Source organism: Pundamilia nyererei, unplaced genomic scaffold, assembly GCF_000239375.1.
Source record: "Pundamilia nyererei isolate P.nyererei 1_Seehausen unplaced genomic scaffold, PunNye1.0 scaffold00054, whole genome shotgun sequence".
NCBI lineage: Eukaryota > Metazoa > Chordata > Actinopteri > Cichliformes > Cichlidae > Pundamilia > Pundamilia nyererei.
The window spans coordinates 1,930,881-1,947,764 of NW_005187455.1; the positions used below are offsets into that span (position 1 = coordinate 1,930,881).

General features: G+C 40.2%; 1 protein-coding gene across 1 annotated transcript; it reads left to right on the plus strand.

Moving 5' to 3' along the window:
• The first annotated feature begins 838 nt into the window (after positions 1–838).
• Positions 839–13,486, plus strand: actr2b (actin related protein 2b). Its single transcript, XM_005733711.1, has 9 exons — positions 839–987; positions 3,117–3,227; positions 4,875–5,090; positions 5,312–5,384; positions 6,040–6,176; positions 6,579–6,728; positions 8,641–8,786; positions 9,254–9,386; positions 12,637–13,486. The coding sequence occupies exons 1-9, from the start codon at positions 940–942 to the stop codon at positions 12,805–12,807; spliced, it is 1,185 nt and encodes a 394-aa protein (XP_005733768.1). The 5' UTR covers positions 839–939; the 3' UTR covers positions 12,808–13,486.
• The last annotated feature ends 3,398 nt before the right edge of the window (positions 13,487–16,884 follow it).

Consider the following 16,884-nt stretch of genomic DNA (forward strand, 5'->3'; position numbering starts at 1 on the left):
CACAAGATCACAAGTGCACATGCAGGCTCAAATATATATATACACTCAAATATTTTAAAAGTTAAGGTTCTGCAGGTTCATTTCATTACTAACTTCGCATTGGTGATTATGATTGACTATAACTGTAGTTTGTCTTTGGCAGCATAAAAAGAATTTGTTTGACAGCACTCACTGGCCAACACTCAGAACAATGAGAAATTCCAAGGAACTGGAAACTGCTGGAAGACCAGTATCAGAAACTGAGCTACTTGGTCACAATAACAGAGGGTATGTGTGGAGGGGCAAAGATGATGCTTTCAAATCTAAGAACACTGTACCAGCTCTTAAGCATGGTGATGCTAGCATCATTCTCTGGCGCTATTTTGCTGTCAGTAATTGTGGTACATTGCAGAAAGTGGATGGAATAATAAAGGAGTAGGACCACCTCCACATTCTTGCAAAGATAGTAGTAGTTAGACAGAAGCTAGATAGTTAAAGCCCGAACACAGCTGGGTACTCCAGGTTAGGTTCATGACAATGACCTAAAACACACATCAAAACTGGACCGAATAAATAACTGCATCTAATTATTGTTTTTTTTTTAAAGTCATTAAAGAAGTATGCTATGCAGTACGTAAACTTCTAACCACAACTTCATGCGTGCACAATATGTAGATGGTTTGTGACACAGTAATTATTTGTGTGATTGTGTTTTTCCTTCCTTCTTCAACTGTATGTAGGTTGATGATATGAAATTAAAAAAAATAAAATAAAAGTTGAAATAAATAAATAAAACGGGTTTTATGGGACGAATTCAAAGATGAAGAAGAGAATGTATGTCATTTGAACACACCGGATGAGCACCCTTCCCTTCCTCCTTTCGGCCGGGTTGGTGTGTCTTCCTTCCGGCTTTGCCGAAGAAAGTTGAGGGAGGTTCAGCAGCAACTGGGCTTTTACATAATGGACAGCCAGGGAAGGAAAGTGGTGGTCTGCGACAATGGGACCGGGGTAAGCTTACCGTTTTAGCTCGGCGTGTTACCAGCTCGAGTCTTGCTCTAAAAGGAGCCGTTATGTCGACTGATTTGCTGAAACAGGAAGTGGGTCTGTCACCGTCCAAGCTAGCTAGCGTTAACTGGGTGTGTAGCTAGCCAGTTAGCCTGCTAATTTTCATTCATCCAGTCCTGATGCGGAAACGGCCCGCGGATTGGATGGAAATGCACGGATAAAATTTAATTAAAATCTCTAGTTGTATTGCTCCCTCCTGCATAACTCCCTTAATTAATAGTTAACGTCCTAGGTGCAACCACCGGTTAGTAAGCTAACCGAGCTAGCCTTTCTAGTTAGCTTTTAACAGCTGGCTGTCTGGTTTCTGCTGTCTGGCAGCTACGTCAGTCATTTCAGCGATTTGTTCGGCAAACCACACGGAATTTGCAGATTCATTCTTTCCATGCTGTAGTCGGGGTTTGCTTTCCAAGGACCGGAGCTACATGTTTTTTCACTCAGTGTCGGCTAGGTGTAATGCTAGCTAGGCCGTGTCAGGTGAATTGAGGAACCACCTTTACGTTTTCTCATTCCGCAGCTTACACTAACTTCGCTCATTAAAAATTTAACCCAAGCATCCATTAGTAAGGAGTCCGGAAAGACCTCAGCAGGTGTATTTCTGCACGTATCTTTGGATCTGCACGTCGGCTGTGTGTTTACATGTACTTATTGATTAAAATTGGGGGTTAAACACTCGGAAGTTATGGGTGTGTAAAATGAAACATTGCGAAAGAGCCCCCACCACAAAGGAAAGTAACCACCATCCAAAAAGCTGCTCATATTTGCACTACATCAGATACATTTTTGTGGTCTTTTCGTCCCCAATAGTAATTATCAACATGAATGATATACTGCTGTATTTCCTTATAGCTGTACTCGCTCTTAATAAAATACACAGCTTGTGCGCCATCAAGCATTTAATATAAACTTTACTGAGCTTTGTTTATACTTCTAAATTGCTTCTTGCACACACACAGGTAGCACTGTTTCTTTTGGGGTGTGCAGGCTTCCTTGTCTAAACGTCAGCAGTCAAAGAGGATGTTGGCTCAGCATGTTACTGACTAATAAGGCTCTTTTGAGTTGTGAGTCTTTCAAGAGCTTTCTGTGAAACAGAGGGAAAAAACAGCCCTGTGTCAGAGTTGAACTGAGAAGTCAAGAGGAAGTGAGACGAGTCTGAACCACAGCCGTATATGTCACGAGCAGATTTGTTAAGAGCGTTGTTGCATGCTTTTTCACAGTCCAATGCAAATGCGTTTTCTTTTCTTTTCTTTTTCCCATGCAGAAAAAAGTTTAGACTGTTTATTGTTTAGTTTACTCTTGATAGTCTTTCAATGAATTTTACCATAACGGTTTCCAAATTGCATGTTTGCAGTCTGCATCCCTTGTTACTTGGTTACATTTTGTGCTGTGTATTGATGCAAAAAATGTTTTTATAGTTGGTTCAAAGCAAATTAAATTGGTGCAAAAAAGGGTGTGTAGAATCAGAAAGCAGCCAAATATTTTAATTAGAGCTAAAACAACTTCCTGTAACGGTATTTGCGGCTGATATTTTAGAGGTAATCGTACACCAGTGCACCCCTGATGCTATCTTTTCCTGGTCTTTGGTTATCTGAGCTCGTGCAACTATTCTAGCTGAGCGCAAAGAACAGCAAATTGTCTATATCTCCATTTGGTGTAAATGATAGTCTTTGTAGCTCTCACAAAATTGATTTTTACAAATGGTTCTAATAATATTTTATTTGTTGGTAATAACACAGAGGGGTTTTCATTGTATAAATGTGAAAATCACAGATGCAGAATATTAATGTTAAATATCTTTGTTTGTTTTTTGCATTAAAAAGGAAATTAGTTTTAGTTAAATTAGGTTTTTTTTTAGTTAATTAATGCAGGAACTGACCACATTTAGACATGCAGTACATGAAACGTGCATCGTCATCAAACATGCTCATTCTGAATGGTAATTGGGGTCTTTGTTATCAATAGGATGATACCGGTAGTAATGTTTTCAAGCTCTGTTCTAGAATTTATCTTATCAGTATTTTCTAATCACTTCCTCTGTGCTCTGGTTTTCTTTCCTTTTTGTCTCTCTATTGTAGTTTGTCAAGTGCGGCTATGCAGGCTCCAACTTCCCAGAGCACATCTTCCCTGCACTTGTTGGGAGACCCATCATTCGTTCTACAGCCAAAGTGGGAAACATTGAGATCAAGGTACAGACTGTTCCTCCTTATGCATTTTTCCCCCTCAAGGAAATGGGTCATCGGACAAAAATATAAGTTGAAAACAGGAGAGAAAAAAAAATCAAGATGTGAAATATACATTACAGAATAAAGTCAGTCTCTTATATAAGCACAGTGTCAAAGTAATAGACAGTCAAGATAGACTGTTGTAAGAGTTGGCACCCTAATGAATCTCTGAAAAATGCTTTGAACACCAGCCCACATCAAAACTAGCAGGTCCTTTTATTTTAGCAGGCAAGACAGCAGCGGTGTAAATGTCTTGACAGCTTCACATTATTTTGGCATGGTGCCTATCTCTACCTTTCTCCTTGTCCTTTCCACTTTTGTTTGTTCATTTTTTTTATATATCTGCCTCCTCTTCCTCCATGTTTTGTTCCTCTCCTGGTGAAGTAGAATGTCCAGAAAATGGTAAGTTTAGGTTGGTGTGTGCTTCTGATTCTTGCTTGCTATAGAGAGCTGAGTCATGTAATGAAATTAAAAATTAAGCCTCTTGTTTGATTGAGTTTTTCTTTTCTTTTGTCCAGTGTGTTTCATGAATTAATTTTTTTCATCACTCATTCTGATCCCATTTTTGTACATCCTCATTACCTTTTGATTTTGGGTGCTAAGCTGGGTATTGCTGGCTGGTAAGGCCAATCCACAGCAGTTTTTTTTTTCTTCTCCAGGCTGAGAGTGTTAGCAGAAATAGCTGCAGTGAATCATAGGCCAGCTGTTATCGATGGAGTGCTAAAAGAGATTTTGGAACGGTTCCACTGTCAAAGTCTCTGATCTCCTGCTGCATCCTGACAGCTACCCTCCCACCAATCCTGAAGCACTTTTCAGTTGAAAACAACTTAAAATGTCACCCAGAGCAATGTGTGCCAAAGATCAGATTTTTCTGTATCTGTATGTATCATATGTATCTATTTTCCCAGCCATTTTGAAGCAGTCAGCATATTTTAATTGATTAATGTCCAATATGAAAAATAATTATTCTTTATTCTAAGTATAGAGGAAGTGCCCATACTTGAGGATGCATGGCAGACAGCTGTGGTGGAGATGGAAACACATCTGTTTTTCTTTCCTTTTTTTCCCCCCCTTCTTTCTTTCTTTTTTCTTTAATGACACCACATGGAGGCGATGCCTGTGACTGGTACTCATTAATGCCAAAGAGCACAGGATGAACCCATAAAATGGCTGCCTTCAGTAGGCTTTTGATGTCTCCAAGTGGAACGTGAGATGCTTGACTGTGTGGCTAACACTGAGCTCTAACCCAACAGTTGTTTACATTTTGCCGGGGTGCCTTGCATGCAGATAGTTGAATGTGGCTTAAACGAGTGGTGTACTGTAGCTAAAGGAAAGTGTTTCCAGGTGTATATGCATGGAAAATGATGCCTTGTTGTGCATGGTGGGTAATTGCGTTTTAAGTCAAAGTGCTACATGAATGCTGTTGTTGTCAGATGACAGAAGTTTTCAGGTGGCAAGTAGGCAAATGAGATGACTGAGTTTAATTTCCAGACCGAGGCTATATACTCATCCTTTTGCCCAGTAACTCTGATTGTTCCACAGTGGGCTCCACAATCCTGAGGGCTCTGCTGCACTATTTTTAAATATTTATCTCTGTTAAATTTCCTGCAGGACCTGATGGTGGGGGATGAGGCTAGTGAGCTGCGCTCCATGCTCGAGGTCAATTATCCAATGGAGAACGGCATTGTCAGGAACTGGGATGACATGAAGCACTTGTGGGACTACACCTTTGGCCCAGAGAAGCTCAACATCGACTCCCGCAACTGCAAGATTCTGCTGACCGAGCCCCCCATGAACCCCACTAAGAACCGTGAGAAAATCATCGAGGTAACATTAAAATTGTCATTATCAGAGGCAGCATCTTGCAGTCTTTCGGGGGGAAATTGATTTTTAAAGCATAGCAGAAGTTGCAGTTTGGTTAATCCTCCGTGAAATGACTTCATTGTGTGCTACTTCTGCATTACGCTACAGAAATAATTTTGCACCCACGTTGCCTGCTGTAGTGTGTCAAGTTTCTCAACAGTTGTACTTCCTGTCCTCTACCACAGGTGATGTTTGAGACCTACCAGTTTGCAGGAGTCTACATTGCTATTCAGGCTGTGCTGACACTGTATGCCCAAGGTAGAGGCCTTTACATACATGTTTAGTCAAAACGGACACTAACCTTTTTCTGTTGCATAACACAGCTTTCATGTCACAGACATTTTAGACTTGTTCTTCTGCTTCCTTAAACTGCCTCATCTAGAAATTAATTTTAGCCCTAAAGTGCAATTATAGGCCCTTCAAGCGGACAGTTATAAAACGTATTGTACTATTTTCTTGATTACTATTTACGTCATTAAACTTAGAAACAAGACCGCTGTTAAAGTTAGTTGTGGAAGTTTTTGTGTAGCAGTATTTAGCTACCACACAAACACTTCTTGGTCAAAATGTTTGTTCTTACAGACTAACACAATCATATTTGTGCCAAAACATTTATCAGTACTTCTGACATCAGCTGATATGTTGTGCAAACACAGCTTTGCGTGAGGTCTGTCTAGTATTCTACTATTTTTATCAGATTTTTTTTTTTTAAATAAGCAATTACCTACTAATAACTGCTCAGTAGCAGTTATAAGTAGGTAACTGTTACATTAGCTGTGTTATTGCAGCAGTTTTTGTGTGTGTGTGTTTACCCAGCCAGCAGTAATCAGCAGCTGCAAGCACACTCTGGATAAAATTCTCCTTGCTTGATAGAATTGCAGGTTATTAACTGTAGAGTGTGTTTGTGTTTCAGGCCTTCTCACTGGTGTGGTGGTGGACTCAGGTGATGGTGTCACGCACATTTGTCCTGTGTATGAGGGCTTCAGTCTGCCCCACCTGACAAGACGTCTGGACATCGCAGGCAGGGACATCACCCGCTACCTCATCAAGGTATCCAGTTTGAATAATGTCATCAAGGTGTTTCTACGTGAGGTGGAGATTTGGCAAAATATTCTTAGATTAATCTTTAAATAGCAGGTTCTGTGACAACTCCATTCTAACATCCGACTTCCAAAATATGCTGCTGAATGCAGAAGTTTGAATATGTTTTGCAGCGTATAAAAATATCTCACAGTTTAGTTTGTTTTTTTTTTTGGTTTTTTTTCCTGTGTGAAGTCTTGCATATGTCATCAGATTCTTTGTTTGCAACTTAATCGGAAGATCTTAATTTAGAAAAGCTCCTCCAGTGCAACTTGATATATTAGAAGATTACATTAAGTGAGCCAAAGCGTCTCATTTTATTCTGCTTTTCCTTCCCTATTCCCTGACCTCTTTCTCATTCTCCATGTGCAGTTGTTACTGTTGAGGGGTTATGCCTTCAACCACTCTGCAGACTTTGAGACGGTGCGCATGATGAAGGAGAAGCTGTGCTATGTAGGCTACAACATCGAACAGGAGCAGAAGTTGGCGCTCGAGACCACCGTGCTGGTGGAATCATACACGGTAGACACTCGCATGTTTATTCTTAACAGTAATAAGTCACTGACAAATGCAGTTACATTTGGTGTGACATTGTGAGAGAACTGATCCACATGTTTGATGTTAATCCCAAGCTGGTCGGTACAGTTGACTTATGAACGCCAATAAAAGATTTTAGGGTGTGCCGTTTTGGAAAGCGTTATCAAAACACTGCAGCTTGCATAAAAAGGGCGTTAAAAATGATTGGTGCCCTCACATGGGCATTGTGTGCATTAGTCACTCAAGAAGCCGAGCTTTATATAACAAAAATGCAGTAAAATAACAATAACAAAAATCTACATACATTAATAGTCATTAACTCAAGTATACGAGTCAGCAGCTCTGTGCATTGAATCTTTTTAAATTTTTATTCCAATTTTGGCTCTCAGTGAGTCATATCACTTTCATTTATCCAGCAAATTTAAACAACAAGACTTCGACTCCACTCCCAAAAACACACAACCCGTGAAAACAAACACTAAAATTACAAATTGCAATGATGATTAACACATTAACACATTTGTCTAACGCACAAAAGGTCTCCAGTTCAAGACTCAGAAGAGGCAAAAATTGCTGGGAGGGTGTCCGGGGTAAAAGTCTGTGCCAAATCAAATATGCAGATATATCCTGTCATGACACCTTGTGAATAAGGGAGCAGTCAAAAGAAGCTTTAAATAAAAACTAAATATTAAATTTAAAAAAAAATATTTTTAATGTAATTTTTTTTTTTTTCATCAAAAAACAAGTTTAAATCCATAATTTTTCCAAACCTTGAGTATTATATTTATTAAATAATTGTCACGGTAACCAAGCAGCCCTACCCATCACAGGTACCAATGTGCAAAAACAGATTGAAATTCTGAAATGTATATTTTTGGCATATTAAACATCTATTTTATTTAGGTTGAATGTTTTTACAAGTCAGCAAATTTCCAGCCCTGAGGGGTTGCACGTTTTTTTTGTTTTGTTTGTTTTGTTTACTTTTTTCCTTTAAAATGAGTTCTTTTTACGCACTCCACATGTGCACAAGTTTCATATTTCTGCCTAAAATAGCACCAGTACAGACAGAATCCCTCCCAAAGGATTTGTTATTCAAAAGTGGCAGTATTTTGAAATAATCAAAACTAATGGGGTAACTAAATCTGTTTCAGCACTGAGCTAAGTAGACTACCACATGCCCACTGTTGATGCAGTTGGCAGCTTTGGTACAGGACCATGCTACTGACTAACAGTTTTCTCTGAGACACAGACATATGGGGGTGCAGTGCTCCTCCGTCAGGCTTGCTTTTCTTTCCGAGGTCCATTTCCCTGCAGAGAGAACCACAGAATCCAAACGTTAGTCCTGGTGTCTGTGTTACTGCACGCCTTTCCGAGCACATGTTGTGTCTCAGTGCGCTCTGACCATGTGTGTTTGGGTTAGTGTAGGCGACTGTGTGCGTGTAGGTGAATAGGTGCGTGAACATGTATGTGTAAGTATGGTTTTGTGTGCCGAAACAAGGAGGGCAATGTACCTGTGGCCGAAAGGTCCTGAATTGCGCGTTACATCATTTCCTGTGCAGCCACTTTGCGGCAGTGGCTAGGCTCTGTTTCCTCCCACTGCCCTTGGCTGAATGAAGCCTTTTTATAGTCACATGCATTCACTATAGTCAGTTTGAGGCCAGCACTCTCCGTGCTCTAACTTGCTGTACAGTGTCACCAGTCTGGTAGGATTTTCTTTTCTTTTGAGAAGTTAAACCTTCCTTTCAGTATCAATCATGATTCTCACTGTAGAGTTTCACACCCTTGGGCACTCTTGTACATTAAATCTTACCTCTTCATTAGTGTCATGTTTTTTTTTTTTTCTCCCCCTCTTGGCTTTTTTTTTTTTCTTTTTCTCATCCCTCCCACACAACTCCAGCTGCCAGATGGCCGTGTGATCAAGGTGGGAGGAGAGCGGTTTGAGGCCCCTGAGGCTCTGTTCCAGCCCCACCTCATCAATGTGGAGGGCGTTGGAGTGGCCGAGCTACTCTTCAACACCATCCAAGCAGCTGACATAGACACCAGGTGAGGCCAACAAAAGGGCACATGTATACTCCACTATCAATAAAAAGCTTTCCTGAGGATGACTCAGTGTTTCCACAGCATTAGGAAGTTTCAGCAGAGGCAGACGTTTTGGCAAGCAATAGATAGATGGATGTCAAATGGCAATGTCAGCTGATCACAGCTTTCGCTTAAGCAATGGAGGCTTTTAGACTTAAAACTAAATATTTTGTGAAGTCTAGAGTTCAGTATGGAAAGTTTGAAAATTGATCATGAGTCTTTAAAAGAATGGAACAAGGGGAAAAAATGTAAACACTCGCAAGTCAACTAAGTATGACTGATCCCTTGCTGCTTAAGTTCAATAATTTATTTTTACTCTCTTGAAGTCACTGAAGATCTGTTTGGAAAGTACATTTTCCAGCATTTGCTGACTTAAAATGAGAAAATGTGCTTTTTCCTGCTCTCACCCTTTTCTGCTTTCCTGTCATCAGGCCTGAGTTCTACAAACACATCGTTCTCTCAGGCGGATCTACCATGTACCCCGGCCTGCCATCTCGGCTGGAGAGGGAGCTCAAGCAGCTGTACCTGGAGCGTGTGCTCAAGGGAGATGTGGACAAGCTTTCGGTGAGAAACCAGCCCTCTCCTATAAAGTGACATGTAGTACTGACTGTGAGCAAAAACTGCTCAAATATGATTCACAGCATGATTGTCACTTTGAAAAACTGGGACATTTATTTTAGCTCATTAGATCTATCCAGTGTGATTTTTAAAGAGTGCTCTAGTTATAGAAAGGAACATAGAAGTCTGCATCTGGCCTCTGGTTTGAAGTAAAACATTTCCCCTGATTCTCACATTTTGTTAAAGATCTTCAGTACGGCTTTTCCCACATGTTAGAGAGCATTGAAGTCCCAGAAGGAAGCACAGGGGAACATGTTTCTCAAGGATGTAAATGACATCTCGCTGTGTTTTCACACACCTTGAACTTAAACCGCATGCAGCTATCATGTCTGAACCTTGCCCGTTTCAAGCACAAGACTACCTTTATGAATTTTTTTAGTGCAGTGTAGACAAACTACCACAAGGTAGTGCCAGAGGCCAGACGCTCCTTTAATTTAAACAAGCGTGCAGTTAACTTCATAGTAACAAATATTTGTTTTGGTAAAATATTTCTACCTTTTCATGTCGGTATCCCAAAGACACAGATGATTTTAAACAGAAGTATTTTATAAACAAAGCTCAGCAGATGACTCATAGGTTTAAAGAACACATCATTATGTGCTTTACTTTTCTGCCTGCAACTGCAATCGACCCCAATTTTCCCAGATTGTCTCTTCTTTTTTTTTTTCTTTTTTTTGAATTAAAGTCTGCAAAGTTAGTGTGGGAATCCAATGATAGGTTTTTTTTCCCTTTATGAAAACTCTTCAGAACTAAAAAGATGCTGATGAGTTTTTGCTAGAAAGAAACTGCTTTGTTGAATGTCAGTTTCAACTCTAGCGTTAACTAAACCACAGTCAGTCTTGCTAGCACTTGTTTTCCTGCTAGAATATGGCAAATACACCACCTCCTTGTGTAGCTTGCACCTTTACAAGTTTGTTAGTACGTTTAGACAGCCAGTCACGTGAGCAACAAACAGAAGCAGCATCCTTTGCCCTATTTGGTGAAAATATGAGTGTTTAAACATGCCACACAGAAGTAGATTGTGCTGAAGGAGATGTTTGTGTTATCATTTTTCTGTGCTGAAAACACAAATTGGACTGCCTGTGAATCTGACCACAGCTGTCATGAGGCCGCTTTAAAGCAGCATTGGTCTGTGTTTTTGATTATCAATTGATCAGATGACTCTGTAATTTGCAAGGTCTCAGTTGTCGTGATAAAACCACAGAGTTATCAGCTCACGCTGTGATTCCTGCTGGGTCTTAAAGGAGCTGGAAAACTCCTGAGACAAATGCAGATTCTCACACAATCGTGATCATAACAGGATCCATTTTATTAGACTAAAAGCTTAGCATTTGTTGGTCGGACCAGTCAGCTTCTTGTGGCAGCTGTGTGTTTTAGCTGCAGTAAAAGTCTACGTGTTGTAGTGGTGTACAGTCTCCAGGTTATTCTTTGTTTGTGCTCTCTCTGTAGCCATGTCGCCTTGTTTTGAATTCTTTAATCCATATACCAAATAAGAAATGTAAAAACACGAACAAGGTAGTAAAATGTTTCTATAATTAATAATGGTGTTGTTTAATGCCTTTCTACAGTTTCTCACTAACATTTCCATGACAACAGTGACCTCCTTCAGTCATAGATGTTGCCGTTTCAGTTATTCACTACTTCTTTATTTTTGTTAAAACAAGGTTGATATGTTGTAGATTTGTGGTTGGTGCAGGAGTAGAAACCATCATTTCACAGTGTAGCTCATAGTAAATCTACTTTAGATGATTATAACATTATGGCTCATAATCAAATCCCTATGGAGAATATAAATGGGATTTTCAGTTCCTGAACCTCACTGTCGTGTTCTGTTAATACCCACATTAGCCTGTGATAGACAGAGGCCTCATCCAGTCACCTGTCAAGAGCCTTTAAATGAAGAGCTTCCCAGTTACAGGCACTGTAAATTTGACTGGTCACATACTGGCTCCAAATGTTTCCTAATGTCTCATAGGTCATAACAGTTTTTGCTCATTTAAAAAAAAAAAAAATCGACCTCAGTTATTAATCACATGTATGTATGTGATGGACTACAGAGGTGCCCTGCAAGCTAGCGCTTCAAATTCACGTTACTGTTATTTGTTAACAGTAAACTTGCGAGTGAACACGGGTTGATTTTCCAATTTTCAATTTATTCTTGTGGTTTTTTTGCAAGCGGAAGCTCCTCGGAAGGTTTAAACACACTTAAATGTGTTTTATATTTTAAATGTCACAAAAAAATCATGTTAGTTACACCTGGCTAAACCAAGCTGTCCAATCCTACTATGGCGCAGTTCTCAAGTTTGCTGTTGGTTTAGACTGTAAAAAATTGAATTCAGCATGTTTTCGATAGAAGCTCCTTCAAACATTTGGTGTTTGTTTTTTTTTTTTTTGAGTTTTTTTATTTATTTGAAAAAATCCCCCTAGGTCTTGAGGAAAGTCTTGGCCTGTTTAACACTTTTCTGGCCGAGGTGCATGTGAGAGTGCAGTTATCCACCACCATGCTGGTCACGTATTAGCTGGTCCTTATCCTGCCAGTTGTCCAGTACAGAGGCCCTGTCAGATATCAGATCACGCCAGTGTGCAAAAAGCTCAACTAATATTTAAGTGCATTTAATGCTAGCAAGAGGACATCGTGTGTCCTGCCTCCTGTAGTCTCTAACTTAAGCAGCTCCTGTTGTCTGAACCACATGAAATATTTTCAGTAGCTCAACTCCAGTTGTTCTTTCTCAATGTTAAAAAGTGGACAACTGTGGAAATCAGCAAAAAATGCTTGTATTTCTTTTCTTTTCTTTCTTTCTTTCTTTCTTTTTTTTTTTGCTTGCTTGCCTTGCCGGCTGTCTGGAGGCGGTGTATGTGTATAAACTTAACATGAGGCTGCTTCGACAGCGGACTGTGGTTAAACTATTTTTATTAAGAGAGCTCACGCCATCTGAAGCCAAGGAGCTCATTGTGTCAAGAGTTGGGTAGCCATGAATTCATAGGAAGAACTGACAGTTAAGTAAAAAGTATTATCATAATTATACCTAATTATCTTCTGGTCTTAAGCTTGTATCAAGTTAGTTTCTATCTGATTTAGACCACTCGAATTTTGATATAAATCTCCTTGACATTGATTAGAAAAACATGTAGACTTTTGGGAACTTTGAGCAGTATTGGCAACTCATCATTCTCCTCTGTGTTTCTTTTCCTGTAGAAATTTAAGATCCGGATTGAGGATCCTCCCAGGCGAAAGCACATGGTGTTCCTGGGTGGAGCCGTGCTGGCCGACATCATGAAGGACAAGGACAACTTCTGGCTGACCCGGGAGGAGTACCAGGAGAAAGGAGTCCGTGTGCTGGAAAAACTTGGAGTGACCGTCAGATAAAGCACTGGACGGACAGAACACCCACACGACACACACACACACACATGAATATACACACAAACACACACATACACGACATGCACACACATTTCCACCCCTTGCCCACATCGCAGAGTATATATCTATTTATCCCTGTTCCTCTCTGTTTCGGCCGTTGATTCCCTTCAAACACCGCAGGGAATCCAGCCATCACCTTCCCGCTCTCTCCTCTCTCTCTCCACTCTGCCTCTCTGCCTCTCTCTCTTCTCTCCTGGTTTGGGATTGGTTCACACTTTTCCTCGCAAGCCCCAAGAAACCAATTCCATCTTTGCAGATTTCCACTGATTCTTGCTGAGTGCTGGTGGGAGAAGGTTAAGAGCTGTCAATGCAGCATATTTACCTGCAGATTAGGCTTGTTGTGAATTAACACTTGTCGGGTAAACCGACCAGCCTCAGCAGAAAGCTTAGTTTCCTCCCTTGTTAAACCTGTAGAGGAGATAAAATGATGCAAAGTTTCTAAGCAACTCGTAAGCGTCTGTAACGTCACAATCAGGGTCCACCACAAACAGCCACGGGCCGCTTTGAGCATCTTTTCCGGGTGAGCGAGAACTGATCACATTTTTATGTCGGTTTTTATAAATGATATCATGACTTTTCTTTTCTGGGAGAGGGATTACTTTGTTTTTGCTTTTTTTTCCTTTTTTGTTGGATGTATGAGTTTGAGTTTCCATCTTTAAATTTGACTCTTTTCTTTTTCATTGACTTTTGTTGCTGTGCACTGCTACCATTGTAAATGGAGTGTATTGTAGTAACAGAAGGTCCTCCATGTGTTTTGTTTTCTTATTTTATGAAGAATTAATGGTTGATTTATAAAGGGACAAATACACAAACTAAAAGCCCCTGAGCTTGACATCGAGTGTGTGATGGTACTTTAGGGGTTCGTTGGTGGTGACACAGTGATGGGGTGTGGGGAGGGTTAGTATTTTTTTTTCCTCGTCAAGACAGCTTGGCCTCTGCCTCCTCTCTGGTTATAAATCAGAAGTTGAACGAATGGGTGTGAGCAGTTATAGCAATATTTCAAACTGTATCGACGCTATAGTACCTCACTCATCGTGTTCCTCCAGATCCACCAAAGCACGTAGGCAGTGGCAGGTTTTAGGATGAGATCTGTTTAAATTTGGACACCTGGAGCATCGCAAAGCTGGGAAATTAAAACAGTATATTATACGGCTTATTTAAGTTCTCCAGACTTTCATTCCCAACGGTCGACTTAATGATTACTGGAGGCACTTCTATTTTGATTACGATAAATGTGTATATTTTTTTTCTCCTCTTTCCATGAACGTCTATCCAGTGCCAAGTGCAGTTAATGTTAACTGGATCTCATGTTTTAATGTCTTTCTTTTTGTCACAATTTTTTGTTTTTACTTTCCTGTGTTGTTCATAGCATAACTGCCTAACGCTGATTTAAATAAAGAAAAGTGATTTATAAGGATGTTTGTGTGACAGGTTCCTTCTTTTTTTTCTTTTTTTGGCACATGAAGCTTCTGTTTCACAAATTTATGGCTCTGAATAAGAAATCCTGACCATTGATTTGTAAATATTTATCTTTTGAAGTCTATATTTGCAAGTAGGGGGCAGATTAAATGGGTTGATTAAGTACAATGACAGGAGAAGGGTGTAGGTGGCCGAGACTCATCCACAGAAGAGGACGAGACCTCTGCTCACAGACCCGAAGGAGGAAGAGGAAATGGAACAGCGGCAGAGGACTGGCGCCACCAGAGGAAGAGGCTCTCTTTCCGTGCCTGAAATAAAGATCGCACCCAGACTCTTCCGGCCTTGTTCCATTTTAATCCCTCGACTCTTGCCACTTCCCTCTTAACCCTGAACTATTACCTCAGGAGCGCCGTTTGAAATTTCCTCCCTATCAGAGCACAAAGGGCATCACGTAAGGATGTTTGCAAAAGTAGTTTGGAGCATTTCATTGTGTGTGTTTTTTTTTTAAAATTTATTTTCTGTCACTTAAGAATATGTATTCGCTATGAAATGAGGAAAACATGAAAACATGAACTTTACACATTTTAAATGGTGCACTCAAGGTCCCCCAAACAGCTTCTGAATAAACTTTATTTAGCAATTTAAGACGAATAAAAATAATTCTTCTTTAATACTTGTTTTCCTATAGTTTTGCTGCCCAAACATTCTCTCTAAACTCTCTCTAGTCAAAGCATTATCCACAGGGTGGGAGTAGAGAGACATTTCCTCTCAGCAGCCTTTATCTCATGTTCAGGCAATCAAAAAAGTATGCTGAAGCAACTATCTCTTCGAACTTTACATCTGTAACGTCTCTGTTCAGTTTGAGTGAATCAAGCAGTTTTCGACCTGATGCAAAAACAGAACAGGTTAAAATGCTACAAAGGTAATACTCCCCGAGTTAACTGTTGAACGAAATCTTTGTGGTAAGGAAGGAAAAACGTTAAATCCTGCCTATTTTTGGGCATGGGACCACGGCCACCCATTCCTGTAAACTGCACTGGGAAGTGAGCGCCGGTGCTTGTGCACCCAGAGAGGGGCCATGCTGACCCCATTACACGAGCAGATATCTTAAATGCTTGCACATGTGGACCGCGATGCTGTTTGCAGCCATTGAGCTGCTTAGCAGGCCCCCAAAAGCCCTCAGGGACCTTCTTTCTCTTCTCTTTTCTCTTTCCCTCCCCCTCCCCTCACTTGCTCCATCATTATCGCCCACATGCTTTTCCAGAGACATCCTGAGTGAAACAGCTCGACGTCCTCGATGGCTATCACATGTTCCTCCTGTGGAGGGAGGCAGCTCCCCTGGAAGACATGTTGAGGAGAATAAGACAGGCTGTACTAGCCTCAGTTTTTCTTTGTGCTTTCTTTCATCAAATATGTTGCAAAACTTTTTAGAAGTTTCAAAGTCATAGGGAAAAACTTGTGGCTTTGACATTTTTTTGAATCCTCTGGGTCTCCTCGTGAAATCACCCTTTCTCTTTTCATGAAAAGTGATTTATAACGATGTTTGTGTGTTAGGTTCCTTACATCAAACTTCTTCTGTTAGCTATTACCTCACTAAGTTCTACCACGATTTAAAACTGTTTAGGGACTTCATATAACCCTATATTGAATTTTTCAGTATATTTGATCTACATTTAAGCAACTTCTTTCAGATGCTGGAAGATGGACCTAATAATATAAATCATTGTTCTCTAAATCTTTCTCTATCTTCTTGGACTTGCACTGCAGCAGGAATTGAGGCCAGTGTTTTTACACAAACCCCACCCACCTCAAAAAAGAAACAGAAATACAGGTCTTATTTTTGAAGGGTTCACCAGAGGATAAATCCTACTGACTTTGGAGATTTCTTGTATTATTATCGGAATTGGTGGCTGTGGTCCCATGCCCAAAGATAGACAGGATTTAACTTTTTTCTCCTTACCACAAATATTTTGTTCAACAGTTACCTTTGCAGCCTGTTAACACGTCCTGTTTCTGCATCAGGTCTAAAACTGAACAGAGATGTTACGGATTTAAAAGTTGAAGATACAGTTGCTTCAGCATACTTTTTTGATTGCCTGAAGTTGAGATAAAACTGCTAAGGGGACACGTCTCTCTACTTAGGGTCATTGTAGTGTCACTGTTGTTTTGGAGCACACTGGGGAGACCACGGCCATTGGGGAGGGCTGTTGCAATGAGGGGCTGTGCTTCATGTGCAATGATTCCTAGGTGGGTGGTACATGTCAAAGTAAAAACCACATGGATAAACTTTTAAGCATACCACTGAATTCTAAACCTCCAGGTGATTTTAACACTGCTGATTTCTGTATGAACAAATGAAAAAAATATATAACTTAATTTTATTTCAGCTTTACAAACTTATCAGTAATGGCATAACTAATGTGTGCTTACAGTTACAATAACGTATCTCCTACTTTTACTGATGGGTTGAGTATAACAGTTTGTATAGTCAGTATATTGTAATTAGCTAACTGTTTCAGTTGTTCATAGCTAATCGTTTCATGAGTAAAAACAGGACGTCAACCACCTTGCCACTAGGAAAAAATCAATGGCTGCCCAGTG

What these genes read in the sequence shown, in the direction of transcription:
- actr2b (XM_005733711.1), top strand. Translation starts at nt 940, where the DNA reads ATGGACAGCCAGGGAAGGAAAGTGGTGGTCTGCGACAATGGGACCGGG. An exon ending in GCTGACACTGTATGCCCAAG is followed by an intron (nt 5,385 to 6,039) that starts GTAGAGGCCTTT and finishes TTTGTGTTTCAG; the next exon opens with GCCTTCTCACTGGTGTGGTG. An exon ending in TCACCCGCTACCTCATCAAG is followed by an intron (nt 6,177 to 6,578) that starts GTATCCAGTTTG and finishes CTCCATGTGCAG; the next exon opens with TTGTTACTGTTGAGGGGTTA.